General features: G+C 37.7%; 1 protein-coding gene across 2 annotated transcripts in view; it reads left to right on the plus strand.

The window, feature by feature from the left end:
• LOC118735998 (mucin-4) overlaps nucleotides 1-19,633 on the plus strand; it is a 128,702-nt gene that overhangs the window by 77,573 nt on the left and 31,496 nt on the right. Inside the window, exon 2 of one of the 2 annotated variants that reach the window (XM_036466111.1) lies at nucleotides 17,392-17,491. The exons of the other annotated variant lie outside the window; for it this stretch is intronic. Coding sequence (XP_036322004.1) covers nucleotides 17,392-17,395 — 4 coding nt within the window. The 3' untranslated portion in view covers nucleotides 17,396-17,491. The remainder of the gene's footprint in view (nucleotides 1-17,391; nucleotides 17,492-19,633) is intronic. 2 annotated transcript variants of the gene reach the window in all.

Consider the following 19,633-nt stretch of genomic DNA (forward strand, 5'->3'; position numbering starts at 1 on the left):
GTTGCAATACAAGTTGACCCATATCGCACACCTAAATCTAATCCTAAAGTGAGCTAACTCAAAATTCAGAGAGGGAAATTGAACTGCTTGCTACAGATTCAACGCAATTAATACAAAAACAGGTATAGCAGTAGTTTTTTAGGTAATGTATATTATCATAAAGAAAAAAACATTTCCAATAATTGGATGTGAATCCTATGAATTGATTTATGAAAGAAAATCGCCCAAACTTTTTTTTGAGTTGATCGCACTTTAGATTTGGGTGTGTGATATGGTATAAATACAAAAGTGCAGTAAGCATCGAAAATGTTTTTTTTTTAATATCGTTTGAAACAGGAAACTGCTAGACTTTTTTGGACTCTTCTTTTAATTGAAATAAAATTATCGGTCAACCCGTACTGTTATTATTTTTAGTCTAGTAATAAGAGTAGTAAGTAGTAACTGTGGCACCCACGCCACTGTTGACAGTTATAATTGCGGGAAAGTGGAGAATTTCTTTTACTTGGGAACCAGCATTAACACCGATTCTAATGTCAGCATGGAAATCCAACGCAGAATCACTCTTGCCAACAAGTTCTACTTTGGACTGAGTGTAGCCAATTCAGGAGTAAAGTCCTCTCTCGACGTACGAGAACCGCACTCTATAAGTCACTCATCATGCCCGTGCTGGTATATGGCGCAGAAGCATGGACAATGACAAAATCCGACGAGGCGGCTCTTGGAGTGTTTGAGAGAAAGATTTTGCGGAAGATTTACGGGCTTTTACGCGTTGGCGACGGCGAGTACCGCAGACGATGGAACGATGAGCTGTATGAGCTTTACAACGACACGGACACAGTGCAGCGAATTAAAATACAGCGGCTCCGCTGGCTTGGCCATGTCGTTCGAATGGACACCGACGCTCCAGCTCTGAAAATATTCAAATCGGAACCCGCTGGTGGTAGCAGAGGGAGAGGGAGGCCACACTGCGATGGAAAGACCAAGTGGAGAAGGACTTGGCTTCAGTTGGCATTTCCAGTTGGCGACAGTTGGCACAGAGGAGAAACGACTGGCGTGCTTTGCTGAACTCGGCCAAAATCGCTTAGGCGGTTACAGCGCCAATAAGAAGAAGAAGAAGTAATAACAGTTAAACTTAGCCAAATTTTTTTTAAGGACGAAATAAAAGTACTTTCCTATTAATAAATAATCCGTTTATACAAATTCAAAAAAAAAATGGTATGAAAAGAGAGAGGACTGCAAAAACTTTCAAAATAAAATACCTAATCGAGGAATGCCACCTATTGAAAAATATTTAAATTAAAAACGTTATTTAATTAGAACAAAGTTTGGCTCAGGTATCTATGTATATGAATTTCTTTTGCATTAAATTTAAAAAATATATATATGTCTGTATATATTTCAGTCCTCTTTTATTTGAAACCAAATTTATTTAATTGGGATAAGCGGTTTGCTTATCATTAGGAAAGGACTTTTAATTCGTCCTTAAAAAATATTAGGCCAAGTTTAACTGTTATTATTGGACTATAAAAATAAAAGCCCGGATTTTCAGTTATAATTGGACTTTTTCTCAAAAAGTTCGAAAAATAAAATAAGTCCAGGATTCTTGTCCAGGAGGTCCTGGGATCAATGGAACATTGATAACTTTCTTCTACGACAATATTTTGCCCCGCACGTTTATAACATCGGTAAAAATAACTATTATTTTCGGTCCCTGGCACATAGTTTAAGGAAAAGTTTTCAAGCGTTTATTAAAAACAATCCTCTTTATCAGGCAAAATTTCGAAACGCCTAAAATGTTACATTTTGCTCAGCCCGGAAATCGAACCCGAGCCCTACTGGTGGCTGGTGGTATGAACCTCTAACCAAAAGGCTACGGTGGCCAGTGGCTTCCTAAACACTTTCATAAATTAAGTTGGATAGGTCTCATTCGAGACTTGTCTAAAAATTTGGATTTCGTATTTTTCAGGCTATTCGCACCCTCCCTTTCTAACCTAACCTGCATCCCATTTGAATCATTCGCATCCAAGCGGTAACACTGTTCGTCATTGCTTTGCTCTGGCGTTCTACTGGCGAAATCATCACACAAATTCCACTTTCTTATACATACATATGTACTTCCATTTAGCATGCAAAGAAGCTACTAAAGTCCATTGGCAATGCCAACAAGTATTATGAAGAATATATTTGACATTTTCTGCAGGTTGCTTAAAAAATTTCACTGCACTAAAATTAAGAAAACAGAAAGCATGAGATTTCTCTCAGCACGTCTGCGTCGAGTTGCAAACAAATCAAGTAAAACCCAAATAGCCAAATAGTTAAATATGTTAACTAGAAAAAAAAACACAAAAAGAATGCAAAGAAGTCGAAATTCAGCGCGTGGAGTAAACGGCGAGCCATCAAATACAAATTAAGCAGTTGCACCAAGGGTGCCAACAAAACGACAGAGGCAATGATAAGCCAAAACAAAGAAAAAAAACCAAAAACATCCTAAAGAAGACAACAACTAATAGCAACAACAGAAACAGAAACAGACAGACAGACAGCACAGCAGGCAGCAATTTGTTTTACAAATTTTGTATTATTCTCATGCTGTCTTGGCTTTCTTGCTCTCTGCCGCCAGCTGATTTTCGTCATTGTCATTACCGTTCTCATTATTGTTGTTGTTGTTGTCGCGGTTGCTGCTGATCGCTTTCTTCGTGTTAAAATGTTGTGTTTAACATTCAAAGCAGCAGCTGCTGCTGCTCAACCTAGGAAAGTGTTGCTGCATCGTTGAAAACCAATTTGTTATTGCACTTGAAGCAGCCAAAAAAAAAAAAAAATTAAAAAAAGGCCATAAAGAACTACGCGAAATATCAGCATAATGTGGTTCAACTGGTCACTGGGGCACTGACGCTTTTACGCGAATAACAAAGACGATAGTAAGAAAACAACAATAGCATTTGCAGCACCAGCGTCAAAGACTTACTACGAATTGGAATGCGCCAGCTAGGAAGGAAGGAAGGTATACAAAAGCGCAATGCGACGCTTAACAGCCAACCGATTGCAAACAAGTGCGGCCGAAAGGGGAATGGGCGCCAAGCGGCCAACAAAACCAACAACGATAACAATCAGAATGAAATATGTGTTAAACGCCACGACCGGCAATTGCCGTCATTGAAATCACCCACAAATGGCGAGAACAGCACAATAAGTGCGACAATCAACTGACGTGCGCGCAGCAGGGCCACCGCGAGCAACAGTAGCAGCAACGCAACAGTGCAGTGCCGCCAGTGCCGTGTGGAGTGGCGGCAGCAACCGAATTGGCGCAAGACAAAGGCGACGCGGCCGCACTCAGCTGACAACAAGGGCACGGCAACAACAGCAACAGTAACAGTAAAGCTCCAAACGGCAAACGGCAAGCACGAGTAGCATGCAAATTACCTGCTGACCTGACTTCAGCCAGTCCAAAAAAAATAAATACAAAACACTAACAATAATGGTGCTACATATATCGCATCAAATAAACGAAAGCTAAGTTTTGCACAACAAATGAATTTGCCGAAGCAGTCACTGGAAAACTATAACAAGTTGAGAGTAAAAGCGCGGCAAATGACGCCTGTGCTTGCTGAGCCCGCCGACTATGACTGAAGCTGAAGCTGTAGCTGTTGCTGAAGTGGAGGCGTAAACAATATTAGTTAGGTTTGCTTGAAAGTGGAAAATTCTGTAACTTTAGGTTATTGAATGTGCATGCCTTTGGTTTCTTTGTGGTTCTTGCTGTCATTTGCAACCTTCTGTGCTCTGCTAACTGTCAATGTGAAGACTTTTCCATTTGATGAACGCGACTATTCATGCTGCTGCTGCTGCTCTATTGACCGGTATTGCCCTTTTCAGCATTCTGACCTGCCTTGTTTTTTTTTTCAACTGCGAAATCATTTGGAAACCTAATTTAATTGGTCACTCAGCCATTCTATCGGTATTCAGATGAGTTTTCCGGTAATGGGCTAACAATGATAGTGACATTTATACTGCTGTTGACAGCTTCGACAATTATCGGCTAGATGATCACGACAAAACAGTATCTGCATGGCTACAGTTCAGGACTAAGAGAAACATGTCACCTTGGATGCAAAGGATTGAAAGTTGGTTAATCTGATGCCTGGGATTTGTTGTGATATAATTGGGCTATAGTATTTTCACGGACACATTATTAGAGTGGTCAGATGTGCGTACTACCAATCCGTAGGACCAAGGGAACCTATGGCAATCGTTTAAATTGCTAAATGGTGAGTTCCGGACCTCACGTTAAAACCAATAGGGTCATCACATATGTCTTTTAGAAACGCACCACGCCCCCATGAGCATGGCTGCTGAAGTTCTTTCGAAGCAGAAGTGGAGATACTTCCGTCTTCGGATAGTCAGAGCACCTCGGGAGGGGTACTGAACCGCATCTTAGGGGATGAATGTCATGTATGATTTTCAATATATCGTTACCTTAATATAGAAAGGCACTATCTAATATTATTATTTCTTCACATAGTAATTTTAAAATCAAAAAAGTCAGTTTTTTTGTAGCGAATTTCTTTCAGGCAATGGTTTTTCATAAAGACTGCATGCAATGTGATATTTTTATACCCGAGCGCACTTGTGCACAAGGGTATTATAACTTTGTTCACATAACGGTTGTTTGTAACAGCCAAAACGAATCGAGATAGATATCGACAAATGTATACATAAAGATCAGAATGAAAAGAGTCGAGTCGATTAGGCCATGTCTGTCCGTCCGTCCGTCCCGAGCAAAAATTTAGATATCTCCCACAACAATCCCTTGAAAAGAAGTAACATTATTATAGAATTTTGGAAAGGGGGCGTGATACTGCCCACATATAACTATATAAGTCTATTGAAGATGTTTGAAATAGGGATAAAACCACCGCTGCTTACCACGTAGCGGTAGTTTTCGGAAAGGTGAAAAAAACTATATTTAATAATTGCGCCGGGTATCGAATGTTCGGTTCCACCCGAACTTAGGCTTTTTTACTTGTTACAATTATTTTTAAATTTCATTAAATGGTAAATAAGTCAACCGGGCAAATTTCCTATAAAGCTGAATTTCGAAAGAAAATGAGTTAAGGTCTTTCTATATTAAGATAACGATATGTTTGAGACTTCAAATATAAAGAAATAAACTGCCAATTCGATGTCGATAAAAACTTATTTTACATCAAAAAGAATTCATAAAATATGAATGTGCTGCTTTCGGTGTGAGCAGTAAAATTTTTTTATATAAAGAAGGCTTATTTATCTTTGTTTCTTTTGTATGAATTACACAAATATATATGTAGTTGTCCCAGTATGTGAATCGTTAGCTCTATGTGCTCTTCATTGCCGTTTGTGAGCTAAATTAATGGTTACCCATTTTTCGGAATGTCGAAAGGTCAAACGATTCACCTACCACACACTGCTATGGCAAATAATTTGTTTGTGTGCCATAAATTTCCGCCAGTATATCACCTAATTCCGTGCAATTTTGGCAGCAACATTTCATTGCGGTACTGCACTGCGCCATCATTTTGCTGTGCATTTATTCTCCCAGCATCTGCAACAAAAAAACCAAAAACAACAGAAAGGAGTGTGTTAGAATACGGCCTCCCACATTCGCTACCGTCGGGAAGAGCAATGAGAACCTCAGCTTTAACACCCACAACCACCTTGGCCGCCACCTCTGCCTCTGCCTCCACATCCACATCCACCATCAGCGTCACAGGTGGGTTTGTGTGAGCGGGCGCTGCGGCGCAGGCACATTTGCGCTTAAGTCGCTGAGGCATTTTTCCCATAACATTTTTCACACTCGTGCGATAATCAAATAGTTGACCTCCTCGCCAGCACAGAGCACAAGCATCAAGCGGAAGACTGCGCAAGGCGCGTTTCAACTTAAATAGATTCTCATTGCAATCACGGCAACGCCAACAACAATAAACATTCGTATGAGTTCAGCAAGAGCATTCGATGTATGCAATGTACATACATATACTTTGCCCGAAAACCAACAAACGGTGCATGAGCGAAGCTACATAGAAAAGTCAAGAAAAAACTATCAACGTTGCAGTTAGCTGCTTTTGTTCTGGCATTGAAACAAAGTGTCTTGTGCTGCTTCTTAATCCTCGTGGCATAATCTACACTCCACTCCGTATGCGAGTAGTATCTGCCGTTATTGTTGCGCAACAACACGAGCAGCAACAACATCAATGAAAGCATGTGAAAGCCTGCATTCAGATGCCGCAGCCGCAGCCGCAGCCGCAGCCGCAGTCACAGCCACGGCCAACACCAAACGCCGCCGAGACACTCTCCTGGCCCACTGAGTTATCTTCTAACTGCCGACTGTCAAAAGTGCTCGACATGGCATCGCAACGCAACGTTGGTGTTGCATGTTAAACACAACTCAAAGTATATAATTACCATTTTGCAACAACAACAACAACAACAACTAATAAAGAGCATAACAACCAAGGCAACATCAACAGGAGCAAAAACCAGACCATAACAGCGGGCAAGAAGCCGCGATAGGTGGTAAGCGGCAAGAAGCAAGCAAGCGACAAGTGGCAGCCGAGTGGCCAACTTACAGCTTGCAAACGGCTGGCATATGGATTGGTGTATAGAAGGCGGGAAAGTGAGATAGTGACTGACACTCACGCTCACTTCCGCTATATACCCAGAGCCATGCTGCAGTAAAATGTTGCCATTTATTTAGCTGGATTGTGTAAAGATATCGTTGTTGTTGCTGTTGCCATCGCTCGCTTGCTTTATTTGTTTATTGCGAAATACCTGCGACTCGCGCTTTTCGCGCTTCTCCTTCACTTTGTCTACTTCAGTTAGAAAGTTGTACTTGCATTGTATGAACCTGGCAGCACTGCTAGTTCGATCTGCCATGTTTTCGAAATTCCAGACATTCTAAAGGAGTAGCTTTTCTTTTTTCATCATTCTTTTGTTATCATACATTTTGTGACGCTTATATTAAGTACGGTCACTTCCTTCTATTGCCAAGGTGCAGAATGCTGTATGCGATTCTCTCGAAAAATTTATCTTACTTAATTCATTGTATGTATACACAAATCCTGAATTTGGCCAGGCTTGTTTTCTGATTTGGCGTGCGATTGTCAGTTCAAGTTTATCAAAATTTCCAAAGAGACAATAGGTCTTCGAACTAAAGCTAGTAAAATTGTCAAAAAAAATTAAATTTCGCTGACAGTGAGAGTTTTAAGAAGTACGCGATCGCTTTCTTGCAAAAAAAATATAACTTATGACAACTTTAACATAACCTCCAAATTTTGCTTGTAAAATTTTGTTTATTTTGTATGTAAGCACTCTCTTACATGCGTGAAGTAAATAACCAAAAGTACTTACAAATTCAATCGAATCCATTCAAAAAAGTAATTAAATATCCTTCAACATGTTTGATACATTTGCCAGAATTTACCGGCAAGAGATCTTCGGACTAAAACTGGTAATTCCTGACAGAGAGTGGAGCTTATTTACTCTTGCATTTGTGCTCTCAATTGACAGAGAACCGAGTACGGGATCGATTTCCAGTAAAATCTGACTAATTATGACAAGTTCGAACTCATACGGGATCGCAGCTTATAATATAAAAGCCATTTGAGTCGCATAACGACTTAGTGATGTATTTCCCCAAAGTTATAAAGTGTTTCATAAAACGGCTCAAAGATATACTACATATATCCACACTAGGGATGTTTCGAATGTCACATTTTTCACATCCGTGAATGTGATTTTGCTGCCTTTTCTCTCATGCGGCGATTTCTTAGAGGCTCGTATATAAGGCCGGCTGCACTGAACAATTGGTCACTTGGAATGCTGGCGGGTGGAGCGCTCAAATATTTGCGGGCCAGATCTGTAAATTTTTCGTATTTTCGCTTAGTTTTCTACCAGACGAGAGGATTTTCACCGAGATGAACTCGTTTTTCTTTAAGATAGGCCTTCAATTGAGCTCTAATTTCGAATTTTTTAATGACTCCAGTTTCTACATTGGAGCCTTCGCTTTCGCTGGCGAAACCTAAAATTATTTCTAGGTTGAAGGCCCGTCAATGTTGCTTAATATCCTACTTAACGGTTTAGCGCCTGAAGCTAAAAGCCGGTTATTGCCCACACCCTGGTTAGACAGACTAAGAGCCATTTCAACAATATTAGAGTGGATTCTCTGCCCATGAACACATTCTCATTCGCAAAACATTCGTATCATTTTATTCGAATGCGAATGTGTAAAATGTTGGAAATCCCTGATCTACACATAAATATGTATGCATGTATGTATGTATATATGTAGATATATCATAACCGAAAAATCAAAACCTCGAGAAAAACGGCTTTAAAGTTTAGAGTTTACTTACGCTGGCATAGTGAAAAGGTAGACTAATTTTCTTCTAATAAGCTATGCAACTTTTACGCAACAGAAGAAGTGGCGTCATGTGTATTCTGGATGACTCATATTTATCAGGTTGAAATTTTTAAGATGACGGGTAGTTTCAGTTCCGTTACATACAAACAATAAACTTCGTTCTCTGGTTAACCTTGGCTCAATCTCAGAGTATGATGCAGGCTTAGGAGCTTCAACTCAAGCTAAGCTAGCTGCCAATTAGCCAAGAGGCTTTACTGAAAGAAAGCCATAACTTTAGCCCTTCCGCATATTCGGTATATTTCGCCATGTCCTTCAGCAAATCTCTGCCCCGCATCATCAACCGCGGATAACGTGAGTCAGAGGGAAATCACTTTCGCCAGCAAGTGACTCACCGAGAGCTCACTTGAACTTAATTTGTTGCCCAGATTTACATCATCTCATCATGCGACCAAAATTGGACTGGTACAGAGTGTAAAATGCTTGGCATGTGTCGAACATAGGAACATTTCCTTTGTTGTTTTCCAGTTTGCAATTTTAAACCAAAGGCCTAGCAAAATTTTGAAAACTCTCTTAAAAGTATCATGACTAAGATTTAAGACTATATTTACCCATTCTTGGTAGTGCTAAGGACCACTAATGGTAATTGTGAGATCTCACGGATCACCCAAGCTGACCTAACCCTACCTCCTCCAACTGGTTTCGTGCGTCGTAATTTTTGCCAAAGTTAGCTCATTTTAAGAAACTTTTTCATTTCGAAATTTCACGCTGACGATGGCTGGTATTAAAGAAACCCCTTTGTGTTTCATTTTTATACCAGCAGTGAGACCCGCCGACAGTTATATATTTCGCTCGACTACAGTGACCGGTAAGGATATACCGCTCTAAGCAAGGAAAGAGCCTTTCAGCGTAATTTCTAAATCCATAATTTAAAAAAAAAAATATTCTGAAACGGCTGCTAAAGTAAATGTATATGCACTAGGGCGGGTCGAAAAACATAAAATGTTTGATACGAAAATTCTATAGGTCTTAACAGGTGCCATTTTAATCCATTCCTTCAAATCCGGAACTTATTTCCTATCATAAAATCTTAAAAAAAAGCAAATTGGACAAAATTAAAGGAACTAACATCAATATTTTAATAAATTAAAAAATTAACTAGGAAATAAAATTTAATTGATTCAAGTATTGATATTACTTACTTCTAATTTTCCCAATTTACTTTTTTATGATTTTATGACAGAAAATAAGTTCCGGGTTTGATGTAAACAAGTCGTTGTAAAATTTCAAAAAATTGTTCTTTTCAATTTTTCAAGCTCACTCCGCAGACTGAAGATATTGCCGCAGAGAACCAGGATTTCTTTTCAAGAATAAGGGATTAAAATAGCACCTGTTAAGGCCTATACAATTTTCGTATCAAACATTTTTTTGGTGTTTTTCGACCCACCCTATTGTATGCACATGTAAAGTTTTTTTTGTTGGTGAAATTCATTCATACTCGAACATTCCCTGCCTGTCGAACAAGTATCCAGCCAGATCGCCCGTGGCTGCCCACCTATTTGTCTGTTTGTCTATTTCTCAGTTTTTCCTACTGAAAGGCAGCTCATGCGGCAGCCAAGACCCACCCGCTTCTGCGCTGCCACTCTATTTCTTTGACGCCGCAATAGCCTGCTTGTCTAAATGAGGCATGTCTGTTTACGCCGGCCACCACGCGTTCGCCTCGCCTCGGCCCACACACAAGCCAAACTTGCTGCACGACGACTAAATCACTACTGCCGTCATAACTGCACTCACATACCTGTTCACATTCATATGTTTGTATGTATTCCCACCAAACAACCAACCAGATCATGTATTCTTCCCAGTTGTTGCTTCGAGGACCCGAAACTTTTGGGGGGTACCATCAGCAGCTGCAACATATGAAAATCGTGCTTTTCACGAAGAAAATCTCAAGCAGCAAAGAAGAAAAATAAATATCTGAAAATTCAATTGCAGAAAATTTTTAGTCGATGTGTTCTTTTTTCGTTTGCGAATTCCGATTTGATGTCGTTTTTGCGCAAATTCTTTACACACCCTTAGAATCTAGTATAATTATATACATACATATGTGATATGAGCATGTATTAGGGTGGCCCTTAAATGTAGGATGCAAATTGTTACATCAGATTTCCTAAGCCTCAACCCCTACGTCGATGCTACTGTAGTCGAAGATATGGCATATAAATTTTGGTCCCGATTGGAGTCGGTTAAGGCGTGTCGCACAGGGTTCAAAGTTCAGATTACCCTATAAAGACGCCTTAATCGACTTCAATCGGGACCAAAATGTATATGTGACATCCTCGACTTTAGTAGTATCAATTAATGAAGACAAATATTTTTAATTTTTAATGCAGACAAATATTTTTAATTTTTTGAGGCCATAGATTCATCTGGGGTTAACCACTTTGCGACACGTCCTAACCCATGGTATTACCGATTGAGATAGTTAGACCGAAAAAAAATCGTTCATTTGATTTTTTTAAGGACAACCCTAATGTATACATATATATTCAGCGACTGTGCAATTCAAGTGCTCTGTGTAGACCTGTAGTCAAGTTTAAGGACCCAATGCGCTGCCGTTGTTATTGTCACATCATTGTCTTAGCTTCAACAGCGCCATTAGCTTATTTTGCTTTAATTTATAGCATTATGACGTACATATGTATTAGTTGCATCGGTTTTTGTTGCTCGATTTATTACCTTTTTGTTGGCTTTTTGTTCGTCAGTAGAGCCATAACTTCGATCGTACTAAATAAGCATTTGATTATCTATCAAATTGAATATGTAGTCAGCAAGTCCGTTCAGTCTGTAAATATTATGCCAGTAACTTACTTTAAATTAATAACAATTTTGATGGTCTCTTTTTGTAATAAACTCTTCAAGCTCGCCTAGAATATTAACCAGTGGATTGTTGGAACTCAAGTAAGATATTAAATGTTTTATTTAATTAAAAATTTGTCTTTGCAGCTTAATCTCCATCGTTATCTGCAAGGGAATATATATGTAGAAAGTAGGTTTAGGCAGCTTTTGAACTAAAGAGCGAAAGAGCCATCTTCTTTAATTGAACTAGTTCATAAGGTCGTTCCTTAAATTGAACTAAACTTTTCTGTGGCATCACTCCAATCAAAATGTAAATGTAATTTTAACACATATGGCATCTCGTTTTTCGTTGTAAGGGCATAAAGAAACAACTGATCGCAATTCGCGCTAAAAAGACATTTTATTTCATTGAATTTCCAATAGTTTACATCGTTTACTGCAATTTATGTAAATAGTAAATACTTGAGTTAAGTTTTTGGGATTTATGGTTTAACAAAAGACTTTCGCTTTCAGATGCCAAAGCGAAACGCAATTTGGTCGCATTTGAAACATCCTTTGGTGGTTTTGGGGAAAGACGAACGAATGAATACGACTGAATTGTGCAGTTATTGCAGAGGACCATCGACTTAAAGGAAGAAATAGTTTTCCAATATTTTATATGTGTGCGTTATAAAACATAAATTTTTGTTGTCCTTTAACTCAGCTACTACTCCCAAACTATTTCAATTAGGTGAACTATAGTTCAATAAAATGAACGAGCTAACACTCAGAAGAGCTACTTTATTGAGTTGAACGAACTGGAAGTGAACTAATCTTTAAAGGGAACTATAAAATCCAACTCTAGTAGAATGTTTACGAGTATTTACAATTACAAACACAATGTGTGCAGTGCAGAAAGTGTTGGTAGCCTTGGAACTGCGTCTAGTCTTATATCAATATTTGTCAAAAACAAGATTTGAATGCTTGGGGGCTTCTTAATTTAAGAATTTGGAAGACATCGCCGAAGAAGAGTCGAAGTCACCACTAATATTGGCAATAAGCGTTCATATCCGAAGTAAAATCTACTTAAACCCATAAGATCGCTAGACACCAGTCGGCTTAATGCCGGCCAAATTTCATTCATTTCCAACTACATAATATTCACAGGCATAAACGTAAAACGAGTAAATTTGCGGCGTACGGTCATATCCCTAAAAGTTGTTATTTACCAAATTGCCTCTGTGATGCGAAATGTTCCCGCCATCTTTAACATAAATATTCTATTCTTGGTACGTTCAGGCTAGGCTGCTGCTGTTGCCTCCAGTCCCAGCTGCATTTCTCACATGCATTCATACATAAATACATATCATACATAGCTTCTAATTCTAATGTGGTGTATAATCATTCACGCGAACACAAAGCTCATGAGGCTATACGCAAATATACACATTCATATATACATAATAAGTATATGCACTTACAGGCACTTTAACATTATTCACACCTTTGCCTTTTTGTATTATTTTGCTTAACAGTTTTGTTGCCTGATGTTTGTTGTGGTTTTGGAAAAACGTTTAACCATAACCATTTGTTGATTTAAATTATTGCTGCAGCGGATTCCTTGTCAGTGCACGTGCACTTGTATAATACGTATTATTTAGCCAATTTATGTATGAACGCTTGTGCACGGATGGCTATTCCCTGTGGGGAAAATCTCTAGTTCTGAACTGGGGCGCTTATAGTACATTTAGACCCAGTACTGGTTCGCGATAAATCTCTTTTGCATGCAAGCAACTGGCGAATTTAACATGGCGATGTCCTAGGAATTGTCAATTGCCCCCCGCTGCTTTCGATAGTTCCGGACTAGTCCTAAATTCTATAGTTCCGAACCAGTTCTAAAATCGACAGACGAAAGAAAAAGGTATTCTGATTTTTCAATCTTTTCGGTTCATCCGTGTGCGATTTTACATTATTTTCAAAGAAACATTTTTTCAAATTTGAAATTAAATTTGTTTGAATGATTGTAAGAAATGTACGTTTACATAACTTTGGCTGTAGCTGACTTTGCAGAGGTGCTCCCTGTTATTGGTTAGATTCCAGACGGCCCCAAGATGTTAATATGTTAACACAAATTCTAGTTTTGTATTACCAAGCTATGAAAAAGCATCTGCGAAGCACAGAATAGAAGCGTATTTGAACGAAAAAGCCGCCGAACACATATCTATGTAAAGTAAACAAGCCCCCCGCTGCATCCCTTATTCGATAGTTCCGAAATAGTTCTAAATTCGACAAATAGGATCTAGTTCGTTCGGCATCCCTTTTTCTATAGTTCCGAACCATTTCTAAACTCGTCACTTTAGATATAGATGTCTAGTGAAAAAAACTGAAAAAATTAGTTTCTTAAAAGTACCACTTTTCGCCGATTTTGGACTGGTGGGGATCTAGTTCCTATCGGACTAGTTCCTTTTTGGCGATGAAGACCTAGTACGGAACTAGAAATTTGATTCACCAGTCCGCGGTTTCCCTGCAGGGTTATGCTATGCTAATATACATATGTACGTATGTGTGCATGTACGTAGTTACTGTTGTGTTTATTTATTGTATATGCCACACATTTTTGTTGTTATTGCCTGTTATTCATTATTATGTATATTATTTTTGTCTGAGATTATCCGCTACAGCTGCTTTGCGACGACAGGAAATGTTATTAAAGCAAATAAACGAAAGATTCAAGCAAGCAGGAACTTAACTATGTTGCGCATATCGTGCATCTGCTTATATCTAAATCTAACAACTTCCACTTGTGGCAACTAGCAGCATTGCTGGCGCTGACCGTTGCAGTTAGATTCAAGCAAATTTTATAAACATTTTAGTGGTCATTCTAGGATATGTGTACACATAATACATATGTGCAAGTAAACTTATGCCTATATGTATGTAAGTGTATACATACATATGTGTACATATATCCATATGTATATACGGATTAAAGGTCTGCAAATATACCAGCAGAAATACTCTTCACATGTGTACATGAGTAAATGGAACATAAATTTTAGAGTACTAAAAAAGATAGGAAGAAAAAAAGAGAACCTCATAAATTTGAATAACTGAGCAATGTTACTCAACAGTGCTCTGCTACATAAAACACTGTTTCGCTTTTCCAAAACACTTGAGTATGTTGATTGAATTCAGCAGTATTTGAAAACTTCATAGGAAGTATACGAATACTTATGAAGATTTTTCTTTCAAAATGTTATCATTTAACATAATGTTAAGAAAATTTATAAATTTTATTTTCATTGTCGAATTTGATTCGTTGAAGAAAGGGGGCTTATTTTATTGTTTCGCGCAATTAGGGTTTAGCTAACATTTTGCATTGTGTACTATTTGAACTCTCGTTCGCGTGATCCGCAGAAAATTTATCTTAAAGAAGTGAGTAAAATATAAAAGAAAAATGTTTTAATTATAAACAAATATTGATAAAAATTACACAGGTTTACAAAAAAAAGTGTATGCATATTAAACCAAACCCTATGTTATTCGACAGGCTGAATGCGAATCCGAGGTCCGTTAGCCTCTATCACGTCAGGTTCGTGGTCAGTTGAACGTCAAGCAGGGAAAAATGCATTGAATAAACCTGAAAATTCATATATGTGGGGTTTTAGAACCCGAATCAGAGGTCCGTTAACCTCCATAGTGTCAAGTTTTCCAATAACGTAATTTTCACTTCGAAAGTTTGGGTTTGTCTTCATATATCACTCAACCAAATTCCAAAGCTCTACCGCAAAAACGCACGCGCCCTTGATATATCGAATTTGTTATTGGCCTATGACCATCCTTGGAAGGTTTCCAGTAGATATGTACATCGCAATTTGGTTATGATCGGTGAAGCAGTTTGGTAAAAAATAACGTTTCTTTAACAGGTCATCCGCAGATAACCCATATGGAATGCTTATTCATCCCATATTTTAAAACGCTCCTTCGAGGTGTTGCTGTGGGAGTCCCTTTTGTCTCTCGCTCGGCATTGGGCTAGCTGGGTATTAGCCTTGATAATTCCCTACATTGTTTTTCCATGTCTGTTAACATTATGTAATATTTATTAAACGAAAACTTCCAAAAATACTCAAAAAATACTTGTGAAGGAACATATTTTTTGTGGAAGTTTAACACCATAGTACTGCTTGTTTAAGTTTTTCTTTTTTTCGGAACATATTTTGTTTGAGTACTTTTTTCATGTATACAGTGCTCAAAATTTTCACTTCTCTTCCTTCCATGCCCTCTTTGTTAAAGTATGAGTAGTTTACATATTTGAAAAAAACTTCACAGTGAAGCAAACTGAATTCCGATGCAGACCTTTAATACGGATGTACATATGTATGTATATTATTTGTGTAATGTGTTTGTGGCATAAAACCTTTATAAATAGCCATTAACCAGAGAATATCAGCTAGGCCTGATAAAATGTGATTTAGCATTTGCTGTTCTGTGCAAAAAATATAATCCAATTACTTAAACAGTTCAGTAAAAAAACCAAAAATTATGCTGCGCTGTCTATGCGTTCTGATCTAAAATCAACCGTTCGTAAAAAGGCTGTGAGTTTGTTGTTTCAAGCGAAAGGGGTAGTGGATTGGAAGAGGCTTGTGACAGTTGTGATATTAAGTATAATTGTTTGAACTAATTAATTGCATGAACATCCTGCATATACTTGTATACATACATACATAAAGTGCTTTTTTGCTGGCAGTATTTCATATTCCAAAATATCAGAATTTCGAGATAAATGCGTTTCAATCCAAAGAATAAAGCTACTACTAAATTTTAGTTTGCTACCTTAATTTGGTTAGAGATTTAATGTTTTCTAAGAAAAGTAGAAAATTTAATATTCACATATGTTGGCACACAAAGGGGAGGGACCTACAGTTTTACGCCGACTCCGAACGGCGATGGTATTTTTATGAGAAGCTGTTCTTCATGGCAGAAATACACTCGGAGGCTAGTCATTGCCTGTCTAGGAGCGACCGCTATTAGAAAACACCTTTTTTTGTTTTGTTATTTTTTGATGTTGGGTTGAACTGGGCTTGAACCCACGCCCTGTGGAGTGGTGCCGCACACTGCTAACTACTACACCACAACGACCGCAGCGGAAAAGATTGAAGTTGCTAAAAAGAAAAATTCTTCTCGTCAAAAGGACTATTTTTGGATATTTCCCAGAGGTTTTTGGAAATGGCACTCGAGTAATAGCCTTTGGGTCGTTATAGTTATGTACGGAGTCGCATTGTTGTCGTTACAACAGTATACAAATTCCGCAAAGAACATACGTAGACCCATCGGCTCTCTTGACTCGTAATTGATTACAGAAAATCCGACCGGCTTTTCGAAACTGCAACGAAACCCGACTTTTTCAAAGTGGGGCATTAGTGGTACCATCTAACTAGGTGCTAGCTTATGTACTTGTATGTGTATATAAAGCCGCTGTGCCTAAATTGTTGGTTACTTGTAAGTGAATGCATTTGTAAATCGTTCTACTGTCATAAAATAATGACAAAACATTTTACCTTTGGCTGAAAAAGTTGCTTTCCAACTGAAGTCCAACGGCAGACGACTTATGCTACTGTCAAAAAAATAAAACCGTGGTGGCCAAAAATTGATGAATGGTGTTTCGTTTTTAGTATTTACAATATTTTTCAAGCTAAAATTTTTTAAATATTTTTTTATTAAAATATGGTTCATGCTTTAACAAAAACTATGTATATAAATCACACTTTCAGACTTTATACAGAACTCAGAGAAATTCCAGAATTAACCAGAATTTTACGAAATTTTTGCGGGCACGCAGTTAACAAGCTTATAAAAATCTAGTAAAATAAGTGAAAGTTTTAAACGGCTAAACAATCGCATTGATTTTTTATAATTTTTTTTGCTGGCGAAAAATTTTTTTTTTATTTAAAAAGTGAAATTTAGCAAACTGGCGTTGATTTTTTTTTTAATTTTTCGCAAAAGGTCTTGCTGCAAAATAATAACTTGAAAATATTTTTTATGGCAGAACCTTATAACAGATACAATCTTTGCATTTCATGTTTTATTAATTTAAAAAAGTTATTTTAGTTATATTAACATACTTGCTTAGCTAATATTTTCTTTATTTTTATTTTTATTTTCAGGTAAGCAATGCATATTTTATTGTGAATGGATTTCTAGCAAGGAAATGTTTGGCTTCGGGCATAAAAAATGTTTTAAAACTAAAGGAGAACCAAAAGCAATGTTCGTATAAAATTTAAAGTATTCTTTTTGGGGTCAAACACGTCTAACTAAAACTGTGTTTACAAAACTAAATTCGTAAATTTTGTATATTGACATTACATAAAAATTGCCGTAGATTCGGAAATATTTACTCTGATCCTATTTGTTTTGTAAATATTTAAATTAACGATGAAAACCAAAATATTTAACAACGAGGCGATGAATTGAAGAGCCTTATTCATCTCGGCCTCATTTCAAATTTCTTCTTACTTCAATGCATTTTTCATTGGTTTTTTGCTGTTGTCCATAACCTTGCCAACTAAACACGCCCAATAAAGAAAAACAGCAAACAAATTATATGTAAGTAACAAAGTAATCAAAGAGCGCACTCACAGACCAACCCAGCTTCTGATATACTTACATACATATATACTTAAAATTGAAATAAAAGAGAAACGACAAAATAACTGGTTACAAGGTTTATTCTCAAATCGCAAAAAGCACCACATATACACAAATCTTTACTTCTTTATGTAACTAAGCACAATAAAGTATATGAATACACACATACATACATGTTTCGGTTTACACATACAAGTACGGTTGTATATGTGCTTTATAAGGAAATAATCAGTGGCAATCAACAGAAGATCAATATTCACGCCCTAATAACTTTTACAACTATTTAGGACTTCGCAAAGTTTATTCCGACTTTGTTGCTTCCATATGGAAACAGTTATACGTAGCATAAGCGTTCATCGGTAGCGGACGCGGCAAGGCCTAATTTGGTTTATTTGGATCTTTACTGATCTCCATCTTCGTAACAGAAAGGAGAAATGCTGCTGCCTCCATCCAATCGATCTGAACAAAAAACTTTAAAACTAAATAACACGAAATAAATTTTTTGTATTTTCTGTAATTTAAACGTCAACAAAGTAGGCCCCAGAATATCGAATACTACAATGGTCGCTTCATCGGAGGTTAATCATTGTTCATCATATTACGCTATTGATAGAATTGTCGGGAGGTTTTCCAGTCGATCTGTATTTCAATCACTTATTTCGGCCTACTTTTTATTACGAAACATATGTCTCTCTTCCCTCTTCATCACCCTACACAGGAGGCCCTATATGTAGCCCAATGAATCTTTTTTTCTGAAATCCAGTTCTACAGACTAGAGATGGGCATGGGACTAAGTATTCAATCCCGATCCCGCCCAACTCGAAATTCAATTTTTAAGTTCCGAACCCGCCCAGCTCGACGTTTTTCAGAATTGTCCCGCAGGTACCGTGGGTCTGGAATTCTATAACTAAGATTAATTCACATGTTTCAAATTAATTTTAAATAAAAAAAAAAAACACTGAACTCATATTTTTTTGCTTTGCTATTCGTTTTCGTCTCAATAAAACACACAAAAAAGTGCTAATTTCATAAAACGTTTTTAAGGAAACTTTTCTGAATTTTCGGAGATTGCAAGTTTTATGGGGAGTGCAGGGAAAGGATTTTGGTCCCGTCCTCCCATCCACCCTCGACTTTTGCGCTGCTTTACATGGTAGCTGTTGTAGGCGTCGCAAGTAACAATGATCTTCCTGCCTTGCCACGTCCAACGCATTCCTCGGATGGCGGTAATGCCAGACTATCCCCCTATATTCCAGACTCTAGTCATAAATATTTATATGTACATATCTCTTACCAAATGAACAAGTCTCTACGGTCCACGCAATAGTCGGCAAATATTTTATTTACAATGCAAGTGACATGATTCTTCAGCATTTACTTTAATCTCGTTGCTTAAGAAAATCAACAGCGCTTGAGAAAAAATCTGGATGTGTTTGTCAAATATAAAAGCCTTGGGCTCGTAACCATCGGATGGCAGCTGCGTGCTGCCGAAGTATTTAATAAATGCTCGAAAGATGGGCAACGCCTATGGCTAGCTCGACCAACTGGGCTAACATTATTTGTTGTCTTTCGTTATTTGCTGAGTTGTTGTCGGTGTCTACCAAAATCCAAGCCTTATGGTCCGCCATTGTTTATCGTTGTTGTTTCAAAATATCGCAGCTACTATATATGTACATAGACATACATACAGGTGCAAACATTACCTACTTTTAATCTCGACGAACATTTGCCTTCTTATGCATATTTACATACTTACATACATAT

The sequence above is a fragment of the Rhagoletis pomonella genome, unplaced genomic scaffold, assembly GCF_013731165.1.
Source record: "Rhagoletis pomonella isolate Grant_MI unplaced genomic scaffold, Rhpom_1.0 Rhpom_scaffold_00001, whole genome shotgun sequence".
Taxonomy (NCBI): Eukaryota; Metazoa; Arthropoda; class Insecta; order Diptera; family Tephritidae; genus Rhagoletis; species Rhagoletis pomonella.